Source organism: Hemiscyllium ocellatum, chromosome 9 (genome assembly GCF_020745735.1).
Source record: "Hemiscyllium ocellatum isolate sHemOce1 chromosome 9, sHemOce1.pat.X.cur, whole genome shotgun sequence".
Taxonomy (NCBI): Eukaryota; Metazoa; Chordata; class Chondrichthyes; order Orectolobiformes; family Hemiscylliidae; genus Hemiscyllium; species Hemiscyllium ocellatum.
Window position 1 is genome coordinate 46,269,209 of NC_083409.1, and position 17,582 is coordinate 46,286,790.

The 17,582-nt window shown below is 39.6% G+C and overlaps 1 protein-coding gene across 5 annotated transcripts in view; it reads left to right on the forward strand.

Moving 5' to 3' along the window:
* wdr47a (WD repeat domain 47a) overlaps positions 1-17,582 on the forward strand; it is a 72,536-nt gene that overhangs the window by 32,594 nt on the left and 22,360 nt on the right. For all 5 annotated transcript variants that reach the window (XM_060830208.1, XM_060830207.1, XM_060830211.1 and 2 more), the window contains exons 10-11: positions 6,294-6,451; positions 8,355-8,524. In XM_060830208.1, coding sequence (XP_060686191.1) covers positions 6,294-6,451; positions 8,355-8,524 — 328 coding nt within the window. The remainder of the gene's footprint in view (positions 1-6,293; positions 6,452-8,354; positions 8,525-17,582) is intronic.

Consider the following 17,582-nt stretch of genomic DNA (forward strand, 5'->3'; position numbering starts at 1 on the left):
CACTTACTACCTCTACTACCAATGCACTATGGCAGCAGTGTGTGCATTCTACCAGATGTGCTGCGTCAATACACTAAGACTCCTTTGACAATGCCTTCCAAATATGCAACCTTTGTTACCTAGAAATATAGGATAGTAAATCCATCACTTGCAGTTCCCCTTCAGGTCATATTACATATTAACTTGAGACTGTATCTCCATTCTTCCACTGTTGCTGTGTCAAAATTCTGAAACTTGCCAACAGCACTATAGGTTGTCCTATCCCAAGCCCAGTGGACTACCATGGTTCAGAAAGGTGGCTCACCACCATCACCACCTTGAGTGCAATTAAGAATGTGCAACAAATCTTTGTGAAAAGTCTTTCTTCTATCTATGGTAGAGAAACGATTTATGATCCAATTTTTTTTGTTTTTTCAGCTAAGAAGAAATTTATTACAATGACCATGGTTTACTTTGTGTTTTTTCAGTTCTTTCAGAAATTGTTTCTCATTGTGCTGTAGATTTGTTGCCTTTTTCTAATTATTGGTTGTTTGAAAAATTCACACTGGATTTGACCTAATTAACTTTGTATAAACTAATCAGGTATCAGCCTTTTTTTTAAACTTTTGGTTAGTGCTAATTAATGCATCAGCAGTGAATAGGTATGTATATTGGTAGTACAGTGCTGGCATGCTCACAGATTGTAGTCAAGGCAACCACCTAGAAGCTTTATAAAAGCACAACAAATAACAGGTTGAATCAACGATCTCTGGAGCACATAATGGCCAGTTCAAATAGGCAGTCTGTGAAGGTTTCTCCACCAAGCAAATATAAGTTCAAAATATTTCAGCGAATAGCTATTGCCATGTAAGTTACTATGAATAAGGAATAATTATGATGTAGAACTGAACTATATACAGTGTTATAACTCACTGGGGTAGTGTGCTGGAAATGAGCTCTGCTATTCCCAGAATTGTCATAAAAGTTAGCTTTTAGAAAATACACAAAGTTTCCCAATTTATCTGATCTTCAGGTTGATAAAGAGCAAGGACTAGGTTTCATACTGAATAAGAATAACTTTTGTATTACAAGGAGTTAGAGTCTAGCTTTAGTTAAAAAGTTATAAATTGTCAGCTTGTAAGATGACAAATTAAAACTAAAATCTTCCTTGCATGTGTGTGCAAGGCAGACAGAGAAAATAGGTTATTGGGCAGGGGAGAAAAAAATTGAAAGAGAGTTCAATAATCTTTGTTCCAGATTCTGGTGTTGAAACTGCCAGAGGAAGTGGTAGGTGCAGGTATCATTTAAAATACATTTGGAAAGGTACACAAATAAAGGTTTAAAGGGATATAGGTCAAATGCAGGCAAGTGAGACTAGTTTAGTTTGGGAAACTTGATCAGCATGGGTTGGACCAAAGGGTCTGTTTCCGTGCTGTATGACTTTGATCCTTATGATGTTTCTGCTGGTCAGCATGTTGCTTCACCTATCTTTCTCTGTAAGTTTCCACTGATTGGTAAGCAACACAAAGTGGCTGGGTCATTTTTAAAGCATCGCAGATTTTTCGTTTAAAGGTCACAGCTTACAACAGTTGTTGCAGGAAAGATAAACTAGTTTCCTTCAGGTTTAAAATTTTATCAGCAGCAAAAAGAGGCAGTGCTCACAAGCTGAAGAACTGAACACTTCTCTCTTTCTGTAACTTGTTTACAGCTCAAAGCTGTACAGTTATCTGACAATCAGTCACCCAACTGTTGGCAGGCAAAAAGATCTCTGTCATTGATAACTGGTCACTAGTACATAGACCAGTCAACTGCATGTTGTCAGAAAGAAGCTACATCAGTATATCCCTTAGCTCCACATTGTCAGTTAGCGCAAATTCGTTGCTCAATTGCAATGGATGTCTAGGTACTTGCTTTCAAAGCATACAGTCACCATTTCAATCATTGTTTTTAAAGCAGCTCTTCCTCTTTTAAATGCAGTCTTTAAAAGAAGTAGTAAAATACACAGTTCCTTTCAACAATTTAATAGGGAACTTGTAGATCAGACTTAGCTTAAGAGTGCCGCTCTGGGCATAATAGGGAATTGTCAGCTTAACTCCATATTTTAATGGTGCAAATCCCTATATAAATGTTTATATTCGGGTTTTCAGTGGAAGTTGACTCAAGAATTTTTCATATTGGTTGTTTGTCTGCTTATGTGTTACCTGTTGCTGAGTCTTTCCTTAGTTCACAGTTTGAATCTCTCTATTAATATATGAACCATGCTCTCTGCCTCCATAGCTAGCTTCCCCTTTTAGTCCCTAATCACTTCTACCCTTCTGCTTACTACCCTTTTATTATGTGTATTTCTGTCAAAGCTGTTCCGATTGCTTTTTATGATAGCTGTGTCTAATTGTACTCTCTATCCTCACTTATTTCCATGTGATCATTTTCACTTTTCTTATGATCATTTTGATGTTCAACCTGATTCTTGCTAGTACTATCAACCTAATGTTTACCTTTTTCATCATGTTAAAAAGCTCTGCCTTGACTTGCCCTACCTCATTTGTACCCAAACTATCTTCTTTTTAAAGTTAGCCAGCCCATTGATCTGTCTATAATTCTGCCTGCCAATATTTGTTTCTGTTGTATAAAAGACAAAGCCATCAGTCACCAGCCACCAATTGCATGTGTCTCGCTGACAACTACAAGAGTCTGAAAAAGATAGTTCTCAAGCTTGGTCTCATATTTGACTTTAAGATGTGGTTGTAGCTCATCTCAATGATAACAGTAAGACTTTCAACTTCCAACATGGTAACATTATCACTCTTTCAACGCATCTGTTGCTTAAACCCTCATCTATATCTTTTATTATTGTAGCCTTGACTATTTGCATTATTGGTTGGCCTCAAGCTTTTTACTCTACATAAATTGTGCACATCAAAAACTCTGCAATTATTAATCTAATATGTGGAAGTCTACGAGCACATCATCTCTCTGGCTAAAATTGACTCTCAGTCCGTTGTCACCTTCCTTTTAAAATTAATTACAAAAGGAAAATACTTTAGATGTTGGAATCTGATATCAAAATCAGAAAATGCTGGAAATACTCAACATCTGTTATGAAAGAAACAGTTGAGCCCTATCAGTTTTCTGTCAATCATTTTTGAAGTGATGGACGGGGTGCATTGCAATTAAATAGCACTCGCAGTGGAATAACCTGCTTCCTGACAACCAGTTTGAGGTTTGCCAGGGCCACTCGCCTCCTGGTCTCATTACAGCCATGGTCCAAACACAAAAGAGCTCAATTCCAGAGGTGAAGTTAAGGCATTGATCAAACATTTCATTAAGGATCCCTAACAAAATTGGTGTCAGCGGGAAGTGGGGAAAAGCTGTCTGTTGATTGGAGCCTTGCTTAGCAGAAAGGCAAATGGTTGTGGTTGTTAAAGGTCAATCGTCTCAGCACCAGGACATCACTGTAGCAGTTCCTCAGGTAGTATCCTAAGATGATTCATCTTCAGCTATTTCATTCCATCCTAACATCAGAATTGGAGATGTTTGCTGATGATTGCATAGTAATGCAGTACCATTTGCAACACCTCCGATATAGAAGCATTCCACGTTCAGATGCGACATGACAGTAACCAGGCTTGGGCTGACAGATGTCAAGGAACATTCATGCCAGGCAATGACCATCTCAAACAAAAAGGAATCTAATCATATCTTTCAATATTCAATGGCATTACCATCACTGAGTACCTGACTATCAGCATCTTAAATGCTACTATTGAACAGAAACTGAACTAAAGCCATATACATACTGTAGTTTTAAGAGCAATTTAAAGGCTGTTAATTCTGTTATTTGCTGTCTCTCCAATGCCTGATGACCAAATGGAAGACATAATTCAGAAATTTGTTTGAAAATTCTCCACATGTCTAGATGAGTGCAGCTCCAGTAACACAGGAGAAGCTTGACAACATCCAGGATAAAGCAGCTCACTTGTTTGCCACCACATTCCTCCACCTTCAACATGCACCCCTTCATCATTGACATACAGTGGCAGCATTGTGTACCATCTACAAGGTGCACTGAAATAACTCACCAAAGTTCCTCCAACAGTGCCTTCTCAACCTATGACCTCTAACACCTGGATAAAGGTCAAAGACAGCAGATACATGGGAACACTACTGCTCACAAGTTCCCCTCCAAGGCAAACACCAGGACTAGGAACTAAATTGCTATTTCTTCACAATTGATGGGTCAGAATCGTGGAAGTCACTTTTTAACAGCACTTTTAAAGGGTTGCAGCAAATCAGGAAGGCAGCTCACCATCACTTGCTACAGGGTAATAGGGAATAGCAATAGATATTAACCTAGCTAGCAATGCCCACATCCCATGAACGAATAAAACATCTCCAGTTTTGTTAAAGCTGGAAAAGGTGAGAGATATATTTGATTTAAAGCAACTATAGAGAGAAGGAAAAGAATAAACTGGGAAATTTGTGATGGCGTGAAATACAAGAGATAAATTGAGAATAGGACAAGAGACTAAAGAAGTCAGGAGGAGGTGTCAATAGCTATTTTGTATCAGCCTGTTCAAATGTGTTATGATACATCTCTGGAGCAAGTGGAATTTGAATTCATTACTTCAGGACCACTACTATTGCGCCACAAGAGCCCCAAAATCTGGGATTGAAGCAGAGACCATTGGATTTTCAGTCTAACAGGCTTCCAACTTATCTATTTTAGCCAAACACAAACCTGTTTCTTTTCTCAATTATTTTACTTAACTTTTGTTTTTATCATATTTAGGTATTTTATGATAGGTATTTTAAATCAAATGTGTCGAGGGCAGTTAGGATTTAGACCTGTCCCACCTTTCCATCTTCCTTCCCACCTTCCCATTCCACCCTCCCCACTAATCACAATTGCCCCCCCACCTACATCCACCTATCGCCTTTCCAGCTAACTTCCCTTGCCCCCCCCGCCCACCCCCACACCCCAGCCTCACCCCCACACCCCTATCTATCTCGCAGCCCCCAAACCCCAACCACATTCCTGATGAAGGGCTTATATCCAAAACATTGACTCTCTTGCTCTCAGACGCTGCCTAACCTGCTGTTCTTTTCCAGCACCACACTTTCTGACTGGACTTTAGACCCAGACATTCTGGCATTCTGGACTAGGTATAGGGACTATGGATAGATTTTTTTTAATCGACCTGGTAAGAAATGTTATTACCTACCTGTGGAATTTGAACACTAACGTCCTAGACCAGGGATAGGGACAATACCCCTGCACCACAAGAATCCTTAGGGACTATAGATAATTTTCTAATCAACCAGGTCAGAGATGTTAGTATACACTTCTGAGGTTGATAGGACCTGAATCTAGGTCTCCTATTCCAGAGGTAGGGACACTACCCCACACCACAAGAGCCCTTAATGACTGTAGATATGTGTATTTTTCTAATCAAACTATTCAGAGATGCTATGACACACCACTGGAGCAGGTGGGACTTGAAACCAAGACTTCGTGGCTCTGACAAAGGGACAATATCAACGTTGCACAAAAACCTGTTAGGGACTTATAGATAGGAAAAGCCGAATCATTTATAATACCTGCAATCACAGTAGAAATGAGAAAGTTATGATTCAAAATCATTGAACTCTTCATTCATCTAATTGAAAGATGAGGTGCTCTTCCTGAAGCTGATATAGACCATGATGGAACAGAAAGTGAGGCAGATGTCAGATTGGCTGCAACTTTGGTGCTTCACCCTCCATTCTAATATTTACCAATCTACCATACTGTGAAACTCTGGTTTAGTTGGTGCATTTTGAGAAATTTCTACATATTTGTCTCTTCTATTGTCAACATTTGAGGTTTGTAGAAGAATGCTATTATGTAGGAAGAAATCTTTTATGCCACAGAAGTAAACTGTGTATGTGAATTTTTCAGACATCTGATTGATGCAGAAAAATCTAAATTAAAGAGAAACCTCGATTATCCAAATGATACAGGCGGAGAGTATTTTGTTCAGATAATTGAAATTCGGGTAATCAAATGCCAGATAACACAGTTTAGTCAAGCATTGGGATCTTGCAATTTTGCCACATAATCCAAGATTCGTATAATTGAATGCCAGACAATTGAGGTTCTTTATATAATATGTAAGTCCAGAAGTATGAGACATAAGATGTGATGAGATTTTTGCATCCTAAAGCAAATTTTGTTTTCAGTATTTCTGATTTCATATGTATAAGAATGTTTGCAGGACATCTGTTTATTCTGCAAGTTCAGAAGATTTAATTGATTTTCTTTTAAATATTTATAGGATGATGGAACCAGAAAGCAATTTGTTGCCATTAATACCCTCGAAGACACTCAAGCTATAAGAGCAGTATCATTCCATCCAAGTGGGACACTGTATGCTGTTGGTTCAAATACCAAAACTTTACGGGTGTGTGCCTACCCAGAGAATATTGACCCAAGGTAATTTTCTTCTTTTTGTGAAAAAAAGGTAATTTATGAAACTATTAAAATGTAACTGTCAAGATTATTAAAAAATGGCATCCAAGCTGATTGTGAAGTGACTGTTCTGTTGGAGGAGGAAGCAAGCAATATCTCTCCATGGAGTCTGCACTACCCCTGAGCACTTTTGTTTTATTGGGCAGATAATGTATTAATGAAATTCTAAAGATCTATTTCGAATTAGAATTCCTCCCAGTTGGCCCGAGATTAAGCTGCCGAACTGAATTAGTAGCATTGTTTTGGATATTGGGGTATTTTAACAGTGCTTTGTATGAGTCCTCCAAGTTAAAATGTTACACCAGATTTGTAAGATCTGGTGTCTGACATTCCTCCAACAAACATAACAATCAAATCGAGATTAACTAGTCATTTAATCTGCTGTTTAGACAACCAAGCTGTTTGTAAACTAGCTGGTGTGTTTTTTTTTAATGACAATTACTTCATTTCAAACATTGACTTACTGAATGGACCATTCTTGAGATCTCCTTCAACACTTAATAAAACCCTATCTAAATGCAAGGCCCTTTCATTGAGCATTTTATTATCATTATTTTTATCTAAAAGCTGTTTACTGGTCCCTAAAGAGGCTATGAAATGTGATTTTATGTGCATTAAGAAACACATGCTTTTAATGCATTGAAGGCAATCCATCTGCAGGATCCCCATTCTTCAACTTTTGTCACAGGGAGGTAGGATGCAACTTGGAGCACAAAATGGTTGGGTTCCATCACTGAGGTTAATGGGTGACTCATTTCCAGCTTCGCTTTCAAATTTTCTAGCAACTAGTTAGTTGACTTTGTGATAAGTTGTGTTCCAGCAGAAAATTATCTGCTAATTTTCTGCAAGGAAACTGGAGTTCTTGCCATTTTCAATGCCCCTTTCTGCATAAAGATCCAGGGAAGTATTGGTTAAAATAAATTTGAGGGAGTCACATGTATTTCCTTGGTGCTGAAGATCATCCCTTGTATGGGAAGATCTTTATTTTCCATTCCCAATTTTCTTTTACAGAATATCATTCCTGATTAGTGCTGAGTTAAGAGACATTTTTAACTATAGGAACTTAATTGACGCTGCAGGGAATGAATTTACGTGGGGACTTATATTCATGAGACCAACATACACTTTTTTTTTAGTTCACACTGAATTTTGAATGAATCATAACATATAACCCATGCACAATGAAGTTCTTTTGTACCTTGTCTTTTGCAGACTTAGTAACCTCATATTGTAGCTAAATTTGGATGGTAACGTTAATATGGACGTCCTCAAGACTTGTCTGCTTCATGAGGTTTCTTCAATGGTGAAGCATGCCTGAGTCTCAAAAAGGCTTTGAGTATGTTCAAAGTGGATTAAGACTTGAGCCCAGGTTCCCCAGCAATATTTTGAAAGAGGTGTCAATAAACACAACTTACTACAAATGGGCACCTAAAGCCTACCTCAGGATTTTGATTAGTTTAGAGAATCTAACAATTTCAGAGATATTTGCAACTTTCATTCAGGCCAGTCTTTGTTTGAAAAAATTTAAATGAGGAACACATTATTTAAAGTACAAATACTTTAAATACTAAAGACCATTATTATATAGAAAAACCATTTAGATGAATGATTTTTCTTAATCTTAAATGTAAATCTTTATTTTTTTGTCAAAGAGCTTGCTCATTAGCTGACTTCATTTCAGAATGACACAATGTCTACCATTAATCTATTGGAAATATGAAATACTTAGTACATTTTTAAAAACTTTTTAAAGACCTGTTAATATTTATTAGTTGTTGAATATCTGATTTTCCTTTCTATTTCTTTCTTCCTTCCTTCCTTCATTTTATCCCCATTTTCCCTACCACTTGCCCTGATCTATCTCTAGTGCATACAGTTTGCCTAAGCAGCCTGTAGTAAAGTTTAAAAGGAACAAACACCACAAGGGATCAATCTACTGTGTGGCTTGGAGTCATTGCGGACAATTATTGGCTACTGGATCAAATGATAAATATGTGAAAGTGCTGCCATTTAGTGCAGAAACCTGCAATGCTACAGGTACGTTTGTGTGTAGTTTTAAGCAACTGAAATGTTAGGTTGAAGGTGCTCTTACGCTTCATTAAAACATTTTGCCATCTAGGAATGTCCAACTTGATACTGAAAAGCTTGTTGAAAATTGTGTTGAAAGCTAAGAGCTAGATAAGCCATGAATATGTGGCATCCTTGTGCAATGGGATAGAAAATTGTCTCTGAATTTTCTGCCTGGTAGCACGCACTTCAGGGTGCTGTCTTTTTTTTTAAAAGATATTTTTATTAGAAATTTAATATTTTGACAGATTTACAAAAATAAACAGAACTTTCAAGCACAAACATTAATATAAAAATAGATCTTAAATATGTAATCATCAAAATTCAAAGGAATGATACTAAAGAAGAAAGAAAAACAATGAAACTCAGTTAACTACTAATCTAATCCACAATTATCCAGAGTGTATAGTTGAATCACTTACATCCTTCAAACAAGAGAAAATGTTCTCTAATACACTCATAACAGTATAATAAAAAGGAAACTATTTCCAAACAATAAGAACAAAAAAAATAAAACATGTTTGAATGGAGATCCTCCCCCTTGTTCTCAGGGGGCCTTACTTCCTTTCTAAAGGTCCACCATATCCTCTCCCAAACAGTGTCCCACCCTTGACCCGGGCGCTCCTTAATAGGATTTAGATATAATACCGAGCTAGAGTTAACAGTGAGCGCCCCACCCCCACCCCTCCCCACTCATACCTGAGTATATCTGATAGCATCAATGCCACGTCCAGGGTGCTGTCTAAGAGAATGCCTGACAGAACTGATCCTCACCCTTAACAACTTTTCCTTCCAATCCTCCCGCTTCCTCCAAAGCAAAGGCATAGCCATAGTCACTCGTATGGGCCCATCTATGCCTGAATCTTTGTCGGCTACATGGAATTGTCCATCTTCCACAGTTACACTGGCACCACCCCCAACTTGTACCTCCACTACATCGATGACTGTATTGGTGCTACCTCGTGCTCCCATGAGGAGATTGAATACTTTGTCACCCACACCTTTCACCCAGACCTCAAATTCACCTGGACTATCTTGGACACCTCCCTGCCCCCCGGATCTCTCTATCTCTGTCGACCGACTAACCACGGACATCTACTATAAGCCCACTAATTCCCACAGCTACCTAGACTACACCTCATTCCACCCTGCTTCCTTTAAAAACTCCATCCCTTATTCCCAATTCCTCTACCTCATCTGTTCCTAGGATGACTAATTCCTCCTCCCAAGATCGCAATTCCCTTCCCATGTGACGACGATGCCCTCCAGCACATCTACTCCACTTCCCACACCCACCACCCTTGAACCCCACTCCTCCCAATGCAACAAGGGCAGAAACTGCCCTGCCCCATCCTTGCCTTTCACCTCACCAAACTCCGCAGACATTGCATCATCCTCCGCCACTTCCACCACCTACAAACAGACCCCACCACCAGAGATATATTTTGCTCCCCATCCCTATCAGCGTTCCAAGAGACCATTCCCTCCATGACTTCAGTAAGGCATTCAACAAGGTTTGCCATGGGAGACTGTTTAGCAAAGTTAAATCTCATGGAATACATGGAGAACTAGCCATTTGGATGCAGAACTGGTTCAAAAGTAGAAGACAGAGGGTGGTGGTGGAGGATTGTTTTTCAAACCAGAATCGGTGCTGGGTTCACTACTTTTTGTCATTTATATAAATGATTTGGACATGAACATAGGATATTCAGTTAGTAAGTTTGCAGATGACACCAAAATTGGAGGTGCAGTGGACAGCGAAGAAGGTTACCTCCGATTACAACAGGGCCTTAATCAGATGGAGTTTAGATAAATACAAGGTGCTGCATTTTGGGAAAGCAAATCTTAGCAGGACTTATACACTTATTGGTAATGTCCTAGGGAGTGTTGCTGAACAGAGACCTTGGACATCAGGTTCATAGCTCCTTGAAAGTAGAGTTGCAGGTAGATAGGATAGTGCAGGCGGTGTTTGGTGTGCTTTCCTTTATTGGTTCGAGCACTGAATATAGTTGGGAGGTCATGTTGCGGATGTAGGAGACATTGGTTAGGCCACTTTTGGAATATTGCATGCAATTCTGGTCTCCTTGCTGTTGGAAAGATGTTGTGAAACTTGAAAGTGTTCAGAAAAGATTTACAAGGATGTTGCCAGGGTTGGAGGATTTGAGCTATAGGGAGAAATTGAATAGGCTGTGGCTGTTTTCCTTGGAGCGTCAGAGGCTGAGGGGTGAGATTATGGAGGTTTATAAAAATCATGAGGGGCATGGATAGGATAAATAGACAAAATCTATTCCCTGGGGTGGGGCAGTCCACAACTAGAGGGCATAGGCTAGGGTGAGAAGGAAAGATATAAAAGACACCTAAGGGGCAACTTTTTCATGCAGAGGGTGGTATGTGTATGGAATAAGCTGCCAGAGGAAGTGGGGGAGGCTGGTACAATTGCAACATTTAAAAAGCATCTGGATGGGTACATGAATAGGAAGAGCTTAGAGGGATATGGTTCAAGAGCCGGAAAATGGAACTAGATGAGATTAATATCTGGTTGGCATGGATGAGTTGTACTGAAGGGTCTGTTTCCATGCTCTATATCTATGACTCTATTACTCCCATGTCAGGTCTACCCACCCCCCCCCCCCCCCCTGTCCTAGCCACCAGCCCACACCCTACTCCTGGCACCTTTCCCTACCACGCAGGAAATGCAAAACCTGCGTCCACACCACTCTCCTCACCTCTATCCAAGGCTCCAAAGGAACCTTCCACATCTGACAGAAATTTACCTGTACCTGCACCAATGTCATCTACTGTATCCATTGCATCCAATATGGTCTGCTTTACATCAAGGATACCCTCATCAACCAACCCCTGACTTGCTGTGCTTTTCCAGCACCACATTCTCGACTCTATCTGCAGTCCTCATTTTCTCCTAAAAGAATGTTGACACAAGTTGTGGAACAGATTTACTGTAGCTTATTGTCTAGATAACCTAGGCAGGCTAACAATGGAAAAAGGCATTGTGGAGATAAATTGCAAAAAAAAATCATGTTGAGTTGGCAAGGCCTGATTTGCAAACTTGAAAATATAGTGCAAATAGGAATTCTATACAGAGACAAAATTACATGCTCCTGTTTTTTAGCCCCAAAGAGCTGACGAGTGTTCAGGCTTTAATTAGGTGAGCAGTCGGCAACTTTTCAACATTTTATCCCTCTCAATGCGAGCAATGGTTAAACAAATATGAGTAGAAATACAAGAGATGTATTAAATTTGAAGTGTAACTCTTTAAACTGTTTGGTATAACCAGATGGAACAGTTGTGGTAAATTGAAATCAATTGAACATGAAAGTGGCAAGGCAGGAGAAATTTTGTAGCTGTAGCATGTGGGGACAGATGGACCACAGCGCATTGCAACCACATCTGCAGTCTGTTGGTAGTTCTATGGATTTTGACTCGGGATTGGAGAACTGGAGTCTGAGCCTCAAAAGATATGAATTGGGGATAGTCTGGGAAAATTGGGAGATTATTACAAATTTCTTTTGAGTATTCCCAGAGGCGGCTTCAGTCAAGACTATCAGTGGATCAGAAGTTTAGTTAGATACTACTGAGAATTGTAGAAAAAGTTCAAATAGTAGCTATGGAGCAAAGGGGGAAAATTGGGGTCAGATAAATGGAAGGTAAATACAAGTGCACAGTAGGAGGAGATTGCAAGGCAAAGAAAAACCAAAGAAGACCTTGTGATTATGCCAGCTAAATGATTTCCTTCAAGTCCAAATCAAGCATATAACTGAGTAGCTTTTACTGTTATCTCCCATGTAAAATATCTTGGGTTCTTTAGCTGCTCGAATGAATTGCAGTTTACATAACCTTTTAGTGGAATTTGATTCTGATTTGTAGACTTACTGTTCAGCAAATGTGTAATCACTAATATTTTAAAAGGATTTGATATGGTAGCGAATTTTTTTCTCTCAGATGAGAGAATCATAATTTTAAAATTGAGTTGGACTTTCTGGAGTGAGATCAAGGAGGATTTTTCACAAAAAGATTAGTGGAAATCTGGAATTCGCTTCCCTAAAAATGTTTGTGGATACTGGGGGACAATAGAGCCTTCAAAATAGAGCCTTGTCATTCCCTTCCCTAATATGAAAGGGATTGTAGGTAATGAGTTAAAAGCAGTTAAAGAAAGTTATACAAATCAACTAAAATATAATAGAATGAAGGGACAAGTCTTATAACTTTAAAGTACTGCATTTACTAAGTTACTGTTCCCTTTTTGCTTCAGAGGTTTTCTGTGGATGTCAACAACTCAGATCCCAAAAGATTATTTGCATGTGACCTTTTTTTTCCAACACTCAAAAAGAAACTTCAGCTCAGTAAGAAAAAGTAGTTAGAAAGGGTAAGGCAAGGCATTATTGTGGGTAGCAAAGTGCATGATGATAGCCAGTGTGTACCTTGGATGGACAGAGCATACAAATGTAAACACATCGGTTAATCAGGTCGAGTAAGATAAAATGGTAAAAAAAATGGATAAATTGATAGCACAAAAAGAAACAAGTAGACATGATATAATAACCATTACAGAGACTTAGAATCGTAGAGTCATTCAGCATTGAAACGGACCCTTCAGTCCAAGTGACCATGCTGGTCCTTTTCAAAGGACAAGGAGAAAGAGAACAGTGTTGTGGCTCAGTTGATACAGGATAAGATCAGTATGATAGTGGGAAATGTTGGTTTGAAGCAACAACTGTAGAATCAGTTTCATTGGAGATTAGAAATAGCAAAGAAATCAGTCACTGGTGGGAGTGATTCATAGACAGCCAGACGGTAAGTTCAGCGTAGGACAATCAAGTAATAATGGGGGTTTGTAAAAAAAGTTTGTAAAAGATTCGAATGTTACAAATTAGACAATCAAGTCTCAAGAAGATGCAGCTACATGTCTGCGAAATGCAGTGAGGGAGCAGACACAGGGCAGGGAAATGCAGTGAGGGAGCATCCGCAGGGCAAGGAAATGCAGGGAGAGATGACAGAAGCAGCCACAGGGTAGGGACAGATGGGAGAGCAGCTAGGAGAGGTAGAAAGGAAGCAGCTGCAAGGTGATGAAGGGGTTCAATGGATTGCTGAGTGCTGTCAATAATTCAACAAGATTCAAAATCTCTGAAAAGCAAGGCACACTAAGCAGACCTTGAGGGGTTTATGGGTAATACGATGTCCACAGACAGGATGTAAGAAGCAATGATGGCACAAGGTGTGATGATGTGATGCTGGTAGAATATTTAATGGACAGCATTGTTGTTATATTTGTCTCTGACCTCTTCAAGAACATAGGCGGTGAGTTTTGCCTGTCAGCTGACATGAAAATGTTTTTGTAATCTGTGGTACTGTGCTAATTAATATTTTAGGAAAGACAGAAAATTGAAAGGTTATTCCGGATTATCCCATATTTTCTCATCCACGTGGACAATTCAAGGCAACCTTGCACAATTGGAACAGAAGAAGTGCTCAATTCTCTCCTTCTGGTCTCCAAGTAGTTGATCAGGCTACTTAGTTCTAAGCTAGCTATCGTAACCTAGTGTCCATGTATGGAACTTTACTGGGGCTAGATCTCGAGTCAGAATTAAGGGAATGAACAGTTCTCGTGTTCTGATCGCCAAGTACTCGATCAACCTGCTTTGTCCTGAGCTAGCTTGCTTTCATTTCAGGACAAAACTCCTCATCAGTGTTTGCTGTTCACATAAAAACTGAAAGAACTGCGGATGCTGTAAATCAGAAACAAAAACAGCATCTGTGAAGAGAAATCAGAATTAACATTTCAGGTCCTGTGTCCCTTCCTCAGATCTTTTTGTTTCTTGCTTTTCACATGATCGATTCTGGATAGGCCAAGCCTACTTTCTCAAAGCTCAGTGATTGACCAGTTGATTTTTGGGGGCCTCAATCAAGTTTTTGATCATTTTACATAGCCCATTCTCTGTTCTCCAGTTCGCATGCAAATAATGAAATAAAACTTTCATCTCAAATGACTTTTCAGTTTCTAAGCAGTTAGCCCATTTGGTGTGTTAGTTGTAAACTTAGTCATATCAGTTTAATATTTGATCTTAAACTAGAGAACCATATTTTAAGTTTTGTTCATTCAGTTCTTTCATTGTGGTATTACTGTATTATTAATCAAATTACAAATTACAAGAAATTAAGATAGCCAACTTGCAGGAATTAAAGATCACTTAAACATTGATTTTTGCAACCAAACCTCATGCCAGTTATGTTAATAGGATCAATTGAACTCTACATTACAGATTCAGCATGTTCCACCCCTGCCATCCCCCAGAGACTTGTATGTCATACCATTTGCAAGGGTAATGGGAAAATAGGGAGATTGCTTCCAGGCTTGAGGGTCTGAACAACCAACTGGTCTTCCTCTTCCTAAGTTTCTGAAGGTTTACTTTTCCAACATTTCCTCAAAGGCCTGATGAGAAAGAAAAAATGAATATGTTGCACAAAAGGTTGGACACTTAAGGCCTAACATAATTTGAAAAATGCTATATTCCATTATCAAAGAAATAGTAACAGGACACTTAGAAAAGCACAATGCAATCAGAAAGAGTTAACATTTGTTTTGTGAAAGGGTAAACTTATTTGACAAATTTATTCAAGTTCTTTGAGGATGTAACGAGCAGCATGGATAAATAGATTCCAGAAGATGACATTTTATATTTGGATTTCCAAATAGTATGAGATAAGGTGTGACATAAAAATTTACTTGTGATCTGATTGCTGGTATCTACAATCAGTCTCTCTCCTGGAATAAGGAGCCTGTACAGCAGATGGACAGGGGAACTACTGTTAAGTTTGAAGCTTGGGGCTGGTGCAAGAGTGTGCGAGGCCGAGGTGGTGCGGGCTGGTGCAAGGGCACATGAGGCAGAGATGGTGCGGGTTGGTTTAAGGGTGTGTGAGGTGGTGTTGGGGTTGGTGGAAGGGAAAGGGGTGTTGTGGGACAGTGAAAAAGGCCACCCGTTTGGGGGGGGGGGGGGGCGGGGGGGGCTGGGGGGGGGGGGGGGGGGGGGGGCGGGGCGGGCGGGGGGGGGGCGGGGGGAAGACGACCCCCTGTGTGCCATGGGGGGGGGGGTTTGGCATATTTGTAAGGAGATGTCAGTTATCTGCCAGAATAAAAGGGTGGTTATGGGAAGGGATTTTAAGTTTCCAAACATAGTCTGGGACCACCATAGTGTTAAGGGTTTAGATGGGGTGGAATTTATTAAGGAACATTTTCTGATTCGATAAGTGGATGTACCTACTGAAGGTGCAAAACTTGACCTACTCTTGGGAAATAAGACAGGGCAGGTGACTGAGGTGTCAGTGGGGGTGAATTTTGGGGCCAGCGACCATAATTCTATTCATTTTAAAATAGTGATGGAAAATTATAGGTCAGATTCAAAAAAATAAATTCTAAATTGGAGGAAGGTTAATTTTAAAGGTATTAGGCAAGATCTTTCAAAAGCTGATTGGGGGCAAATATTTGCAGGTAAAGAGACTGCTGGAATATGGGAGGCCTTCAGAAATGAGATAACGAGAGTCCAGATACCTGTTAGGGTGAAAGGAAAGGCTGGTAGATATAGGGAATGCTGGATGACTAAAGAAATTGAGGGTTTGGTTAAGAAAAAGAAAGAAGCATATGTCAGGTGTAGAAGAGAGAGATGGAATGAATCCTTAGAAGAGTATAAAGGCAGGAGGAGTACACTTAAGAGGGAAATCCGGAGGGTAAAAATGGAGCATGAGGTAGCTTTGGCAAATAGAGTAAGGAGAATCCAAAGGGCTTTTACAAATACGTTAAGGACAAAAGGGTAACTAGAGAGAGAATAGGGCCGCTCAAAGATCAGCAACTTATAAAGGTTTATAAAATCATGAGGGGCATGGATAGGATAAATAGACAAAGTCTTTTTCCTGGGGTGGGGGGAGTCCAGAACTAGAGGACATAGATTAAGGGTGAGAGGGGAAAGATATAAAAGGAACCTAAGGGGCAACTTTTTCACGCAGAGGGTGAAACGTGTATGGAATGAGCTGCCAGAGGAAGTGGTGGAGGCTAGTACAATTGCAACATTTAAAAGGCATCTGGATGGGTATATGAATAGGAAGGGTTTGGAGGGATATGGGCCAGGTGCTGGCAGGAGGGACTAGATTGGGTTGGGATATCTGGTCAGCATGGACAACTTGGATCGAAGGGTCTGTTTCCATACTGTACATCTCTATGACTCTAACACTTGCCATTCTAGCCTTTTCTTTTGACCTCCTGGTTTTTACCACAGTTGGTCACTTACTGAGATCCAATTGACTTCAGTTGCACCAATTCAGCAAACAGACCCAGTCAAAGGCACTGCCAAAATAAGTTAAATGAAAGGACACTTTGGGCTCATCACCTGCCTCATGCTGTTTGATTTGGTGTTCTGCCAGAGATTCCAGACTGGACAGTCTCCAGTCACTGTTGCTGCCACAGAGAAGGAATAGTTCCTGACTCCAAATATTTGTTCTACCAACCAATCTAAAGGGGTCACAACCTGTGGTTTGCGAATCCCTAATATAGTGCCTTACGTCACATAAAGGATGTTCCAAAGCACCGTTGGCTCTTGAAGTTTTTTTTTAATGTGGTAATATAGAAAGCACAACAATTAATTTGATACAGCAAAGTCCTTCTTGCAGTGATGAGATAGTAATCAAACCATTATATTTTGTGAATCTGGTTAAGGGATAAGTATTAGCAAAGATACTAGAAACAATTTCCCTACTTTTCTTCAAATGTGTAATGGTATCGTTTACATCGATATGATCAGGTAAACATGACCTTGATTTAACATCCTATTAAAGACATGGAGAAAAAGCAAAGAGATGATTGATGAGCTGGATATATAGGAGGATTCTCTACAGATCCAAACAAACTAATGGAAATTGCTGGACACAATAGAAAATTTGTACATAATGTGATAGGGAGAAATACATGGTGTATTGGTCACCGCATTAAGACTTAATAGTAGACAGAGAATTTATTTTAAGG